A 6,669-nucleotide genomic window follows, 5' to 3' on the forward strand; every position below is an offset into this window, starting at 1 on the left:
GAATGCTGCTTCTATAACAACAGCATTTTTTAATGTATTGTGGTGCTAAGCTGTTCAGTGATTTATAAACTAACAGTATTTTAAAGTCTGTTCTCTCGGTGAAGGAGACTTGGAGATGTTTTCTATCTATCCTGGTTTTGATCAGAACTCCAGCAGCCGCGTTCTGGATCAGCTGCAGCTGGAGGATTTATTTTTTTAGTCAGACACTGTCACAGGAATCAATGCAACTGAAGATAAACGCCTGGATGAGTTTCCCTAGATCTAGTTGAGACTTTAGTCCTCTAATCATGGAAATATTCCTCTGGTGATAGAAGGCCGACTTTGTAACTGTCTTTATGTGGCTCTGAAGGTTCAGATCAGAGTTCATCACTTCGCCCAGGTTTCAGACCTGATCTCTAGTTTCAGCTGGACTCTCGATCATTCCTCTTTAGGTCCAAAGATAAAAACTTCAGTTTTGTCTCTGTTCAGCAAAGAAAGCCAAACATTTTATATCCTGCTTCATAGAGGAAAGAAGGGCATGATTGGACTGATTTGCTGTTTCTCTTGGCAGGTGATTCTGAAAGACACAGAACAGAGCAAAAAAAGCCTGGAGGAGGAGCTGCAGAAGACATCTGAGGTAAGAAGACACGGCATCTCCTGTGTTTAAATCTGATGGCATGCTCGAGCAGTCATTTATTAGACATGTTACAGAGTGTAATTTCTGACTAGTTACCACTGATACATCAGAACATGAAAAGTATAACTGCAACACATTGTGTTAATCTGTGCAGAAAGCCTGCCTGACTGTGGAGGAGAACAGCCGCCTGAAGAGCCGCCTGCAGGCTGCCGAGGCCGAGGCGGTGCAGCGGCAGGCCACCAGCGCTGAGCAGGACTACGAGGAAGTCATCCAGCTGCTGGAGGCCGAGATCAGAGACCTGAAGAACCAGCTGACCGCCAAGAGGCAAGCCTGTGGAGCAGGCGTTAAAGTGAGTCCAAATGCTCGATCTACAGTCCTTTACTGTTGGGAGGAAGGAGAAAAACCAACCGATTCTCACAGCTGTCTGATAATCAAGGAGAAATGGTGACCCAAAAATATAGAATAGAAAAAATATGACAAAATTAAAAATAAGCACATATCAATTTTATTTCTATGTGCACATATACAATGTCTAGCCAAAAAAAAATAGTTGCCACCAAAAAGACAAAGGTTAAAGTCTAATATTTTGTTGGACCGCCTTTAACTTTGATTATAGCACACATTGTTTTGATCAGCATTTGGGATATGACAAGGTTTATTTACATCCAGTGTTGCATTCATTTTCCACCAACATCTCTTTCTGATGATGGGAATGTGTTACAGCAAAGGAACCAGGGAAGAAACGATCCACTGATGAAATAATCTGGTCGTTCAGTATCTTCAGCTGTTCAGTCCCAGTCAGTTGAGATCTCTCCATGTTGTAATGTGGAAATGCTCTTACTTTCACCATTTATCATAACTCTGAGTTATACTGATTTTGACAAAGCAGTGCGAATCTCACTTTGTGTCCTGGATCCCTGTTGCCATGGCATTCAAATGTTTTGTCTCCTGGGTCTGGATTTGGTGGATTGGGGAAATCCAGTATCCACAGGCTGTACATTAAGAGCACAGAACAAGGCAGAGGTTTAGTGAGCATCACAGCCAACCATCCAAGATAGAATGTTGAAGCTCCAAGAATACATCGGGAAGATAGCCCTGATGATGAAGTGCAGACTAACAATGGAAACTGTCAGTTCCATGGAGGGAAAATCCTCCAAATCCCTATAGAAATTATTATCCTGATGTTCAAGAGTGTTGAAACAATACAGATTTGTCAAAAAAATTTGCAAAATATGTTTGTAGCAGTGCCAAAGCATCAACAGTGAATGTATGGGAGGAGAGCTGGTGTTCTAAGCCAGAGGAGTTTTATTCAGCATGTTAACTGGTGCAATAAAATCAGCCAGGTGGCATTTTCAACATGACATCAACAAATGTGGAAAAACACACGATTTTGCACTAACATCTCATTGTTTTCTGAGTTTCAGTCTCGTTAACCGCTTTTGAAATGCTCCAAGTTGACAGAGTGTGTGTTGCGTTTGTCAGGAGGAAGTGGTGGAGCTCAACAGGAAGCTGACCTCCATCGACTCCCAGCTGAGGAAGTCAGAGCTGAGCAGAAAACACCTGGAGATCTCCAACAAGAAGCTGCTGGGCTTCGCTCAGGTAGAGCTGCTGTCAGGCCTGATCGCCATTGCCATTGCAACCATCTTTACTGTAGTGCCTGCTCCTCAAAGAGGAATGGAGCCAGACTGCCCCCAAGTGGACCCCAGTGGTATGGGAAGCTGCTGTGGTTTGAAAACTGAACCAAGTCTTACAGAGAATGTGTCTGTAGTGACACTGCTTCACTTACTGTTCATGATTCCTAGAGGAGCCAACGTTAAAGATCCAGTTTGTTTAACAAAGCAAGTTATAATTCTGTCTGTTCTGGTGCTGGACCGTTCTGTTGGGCATCCTCAATCATGAACTCCATTATCTCTCTCAACAGAACGTGCACAAGGTGCTGACTAAGCCCAGCCTGTTGGGAGGGGATGATGGGTAAGAGACCCAGAATGTTGCGTTCAGGTCACCCTACAGTCTCATGTAAATGTCCCACTGTAACCAACTGTCGCCTCTGTTGTTCTGTGTGTTTCAGGAGCAACAGGTCGTCTCCAGCCACAGACAGTCCAGACACCCTGTCACCCATTCCTGACCCTGCCATCCAGCTGGCTGTGGAGGCCAAAGAGCTGGTGGAGGGAGTGTGTTGCGTTTCTGCTAATAAAGGTACATGAAATAAAAAACACCTCTGTCCATCTTATTATTGTAGTCTAAATATTGTAGATCTCATTGTTCATTTACACATGTAAGGTCCGAAACTATGAGAACTTGGCGACGTACAGAGATGGGTGCGAGTGCTTCTGCTTGGCATCGTACTTGGCACTATTTTTGATTTTTATTTTCCAATTTTCTTTCTCATGTTCCCTCCAACTTTCTGAACCCTCAGGCGTTTTGAAAAACCCTGTTGTAGCCTATAGAACTATCCTAGCTTGTTCAGGGAAGCACACTAAGGTCCCATTCAGTAAACAAGCATCTGTTCTGATCTATGTTTGGCCTGCAGGGTCAGATTCCATACCGGATGTCAACTCCCATCATGTGTGACCGACAGAGAAATGGAGGACTGAAGGAGGTCCTGCCCCGTCACCAAAGAAGCCCACCGAGCCCAAACCGACCGACGACGTTCTTCACCAACCGACAGGACATGTGCCCCCTGTGCCCCCTCCAGCCAATGCGGACCCCCCAGTACAGCAAAGGGACAGATGGGATCTCTCATGAGACCCCTGCTTGCACCAGTTAGACTGCAGCCCAAGAACTGCCCGGCGTCTCAGCAGCAAACGTTGCTGTTCTTCCTGTGGCGGATGATGTTGAAGGCACTGCATGACCAAGTGCACAACACTGTAAACCTTGTTAATACTCCTCTGATGTATTTTGTAAAGTTATCCACTCACAGGCAGATTGAGCCCTCCTCCCCCCGTACTGCATGTGAAGGAGAGCTACTTCCTGCTTAGGTGGGACAATCCAGAGCTGAGCAGTCCTCTGTCCATCATCCGCTCCATCCCGTTGCCCTGGACTGCTTGCTCTGCCACAAACATCAACATAGGTACTGTTGAGAAAAAGTGTAGAAACGTGTTACCTCTCCTTGTGCTCTTTCTTGTTAAAAAGCTAGAAGGTGAAGGCTTCAGAGATTCTGGACCTGAGGGTGGAGTGTCATGTCCAGCTTGGTTTCACTGCAGTGGTTCATGTCGGCTCCAGCTGTGTGCTCTTCAGAATGAACAGAAACCAGTCATAGGCTACATGTCAAACTTTTGTTTTATTTCTGCCAACAGCTGCAAGCCCATTCATGGAGTGTGTTTTTGAACTGAACTGCATCTTCAGTGTGGCCTCATACTCTTTATTATGTTTTATATTAAAGGGATAACTGAATCATGGGCTTTGTGTGTGTTGTCTGTTTCCACAACAACAGGCTTCTGCCTCTTCCCACAGATTCTTCATTCTCTGTTGATCTAACTTGTTTTTTTGTTGTTGTTGCTCTTGCTGGTGGGGACCTGTTGTCTAATGGGCTAAAGGATTTACAGGCAAGGAAAATATTCAATAAGTTCTTTATTAAAGGGGCAGTATTATGTGTTTTCTGCCATTTTATAGCAGAAGGTAATTTTTAGAATTACCTTCTGTTATTCTAAAAATGCTACATTTATCAAATATGACTTAAGAAAATGTACTTGAAAAAGGGCCTCCGTCTCTTTAAAAAATCTCCTGTTCTTTCTGAAACTCTGCCTTTAGGAAGCGATCACCACACGGCTCCCCTATTAACCCTTTAACAATGTTTTTACCAGAGTAAAACACTGAGAAGTCTCTTGTATAATGAGCTCAGCAGATCCTCAGTTCCACCAGGTGTTTGCTAGTTGCTGCTGGCTAGTCTGAAGGAGCTGAGTGGAGGAAGGCTGGTTTGTGAGGTGGAAGCTGGGAAACTAGGAAAATGCATCCCTGAGGAGGAACTGTGTCTGAACAGCTCAGTGGTTGCTGTGGGCAAGGACGTAGGAACAAGTTTATCATTGGGAGGGACACATATCGGAAATGTGAAACGTAAATAGCTTGAGCAAAAATGTCAAACAATGGTGTCATCAATGTGTTAATCTGACCCCTTGTGACGAGTAATCTAACGTGTTACTATTTACAATACAATAATTAGATTCAAATTACGTATCCAAATTACGTATTTGTGATTATTTTTAGAAAACACATATTGTTTCTTTTTCCTTGGGGAGATACGTTTCATATGTAACACCAGCGACACAAACGTAAACGATGGAGGGAAAAGAGATGCACATTTTCTATCTGATGAATTTTTCATTGATCAAATTACTTTCAAAGTAACTATGCCATCCATGGCAATAAACTAACTACACGATATATCATATGTGTGTAGACCTGTCACAATAACAAATATTGATTTTTGATAAACAATGTTATTGTTGTTTTTAGACCATTTTTAAGTAATAAATGTTAATGGAAAAATTATAATGCAAGAACACAATCTGAAAGATCAGTAAACTTTAGATTATAATGAACATTTAACACTGCAACTGGAAGGCATTTCAAATATCCAAAATACATAAAGAAAACGACAAATAAAATGAATTTTGAAGTCTTTGTAAATAAAAGTTTCCTTCAAAAAAAAAAAGGTTTAGCTGAGATCAAAGCACCAACCTGAAAGCTTTTATCATACAGTTTTTTGTAGAAAGAGAAATAAAAAGAGAAGTGATAAATCATGCCAATGGAAATGATTGAATTTGTTTTAATTTATCATGAGCACGGAGCTCGGTTCATTGTGCGCGTTGAAGCGGACACGCAGCGGCACGCGCTGACGCCGCCGCATGCGCAGCGTGTCGCAGCGCCTCGAGCATCTCTGGATCTTTGCGATTCGATGCAACACCCCAAACATCGCTTCAATGAAGGCGGATGATGCCGCCGCAGTCCAACTTTAAAACTAATATGTAGAAGTCCGGGAGACGAACTCAGACCGAGCAGAGCAGAGTGGAACAAAACAAAGCAGAGCAGAGCAGCAATGGCCCAACTGTGGGGGACCTGCGGATCCAAACACACACACACACACACACACACGCACACACACACGCACACACACACACACACACACACACACACACACACACACACACACACTCGCAGAAGGAGGAAGAGAAGGAGCGCAGCGCGGTGGCGCTTTACCACCAGGATCTCCGCGTAACATGCACAAGCCGGAGATGTGTTGCTTTTCGCTGCCAGAGCCCACAGGACGCAAGACACACAGTGGGAGAACAAAGACACACATGACTGAATGAACGCCGCAGCTTCACACACCACGCCCACCTTAACACGGAACTTCTCACCTGAAAACCATTTGTGTGGAATTATGTGTATTTCTATACCACTACATATCAATAAGAATTTTGTTGCTGTTCCTATAAGAGATGATCACGTTTTCTGGTAACCAAGTTCCATAAAGTAAACATCTGATTTTCACTTTTGCAAAATTTGCTAACTCTAAATGTCTTGTGTCTATACGCAGTATTTTGAAAGAGCTTATGTTTTATAAAGAATATTGTCATGATTTATATGGTTTGTAGTGGTGAGAATGAACGTTGATACCCAGATGATGATGATGATGATGATGATGATGATGATGATGTAATAAAGAGAAGCTCAAATACAGTCCAGTACAGGCGGCATGCTAATACCGGTAGCAACTGAAAAACTGAAGACTGAATAGGAAAAAATCTCAAAATAACTATACAGAAAAACACGGATCACAACAAATATTACTTGTTATTCATTTGGTTTTAAGAGATAAGTAGGTTTTTTTTCTGCTAACGAACTGCCACGAAGTATAAATCGAGATTTTTACTTTTTTGTTGAATTTGTGTTTTATAATAAATCTACCACTAATGACAAAAAGAAGTAACTTCTGCAAAATTCACCAACTATTCTTAAAAAGCATAAAATAAGTGGTATTTCAAGAGAGCAGAAGAAATCCTATGTTTTTTGAACAATAACAATTTTTGTTGCTAATCTGTTGCTAAGAGATG

At 42.5% G+C, this 6,669-nt stretch overlaps 1 protein-coding gene across 3 annotated transcripts in view; it reads left to right on the plus strand.

The window, feature by feature from the left end:
* The window catches only part of LOC103468281 (syntaxin-binding protein 4), a 65,337-nt gene extending 61,328 nt beyond the window's left edge, over window positions 1–4,009 (plus strand). For all 3 annotated transcript variants that reach the window (XM_008415239.3, XM_008415241.3, XM_008415240.3), the window contains exons 16-21: window positions 551–616; window positions 771–965; window positions 2,099–2,215; window positions 2,538–2,587; window positions 2,685–2,812; window positions 3,147–4,009. In XM_008415239.3, the coding sequence (XP_008413461.1) occupies window positions 551–616; window positions 771–965; window positions 2,099–2,215; window positions 2,538–2,587; window positions 2,685–2,812; window positions 3,147–3,187 (597 nt within the window). In that variant the 3' untranslated portion in view covers window positions 3,188–4,009. The remainder of the gene's footprint in view (window positions 1–550; window positions 617–770; window positions 966–2,098; window positions 2,216–2,537; window positions 2,588–2,684; window positions 2,813–3,146) is intronic.
* The last annotated feature ends 2,660 nt before the right edge of the window (window positions 4,010–6,669 follow it).

Source organism: Poecilia reticulata, chromosome 8, assembly GCF_904066995.2.
Source record: "Poecilia reticulata chromosome 8, P_reticulata-male-v2, whole genome shotgun sequence".
Classification (NCBI taxonomy): domain Eukaryota; kingdom Metazoa; phylum Chordata; class Actinopteri; order Cyprinodontiformes; family Poeciliidae; genus Poecilia; species Poecilia reticulata.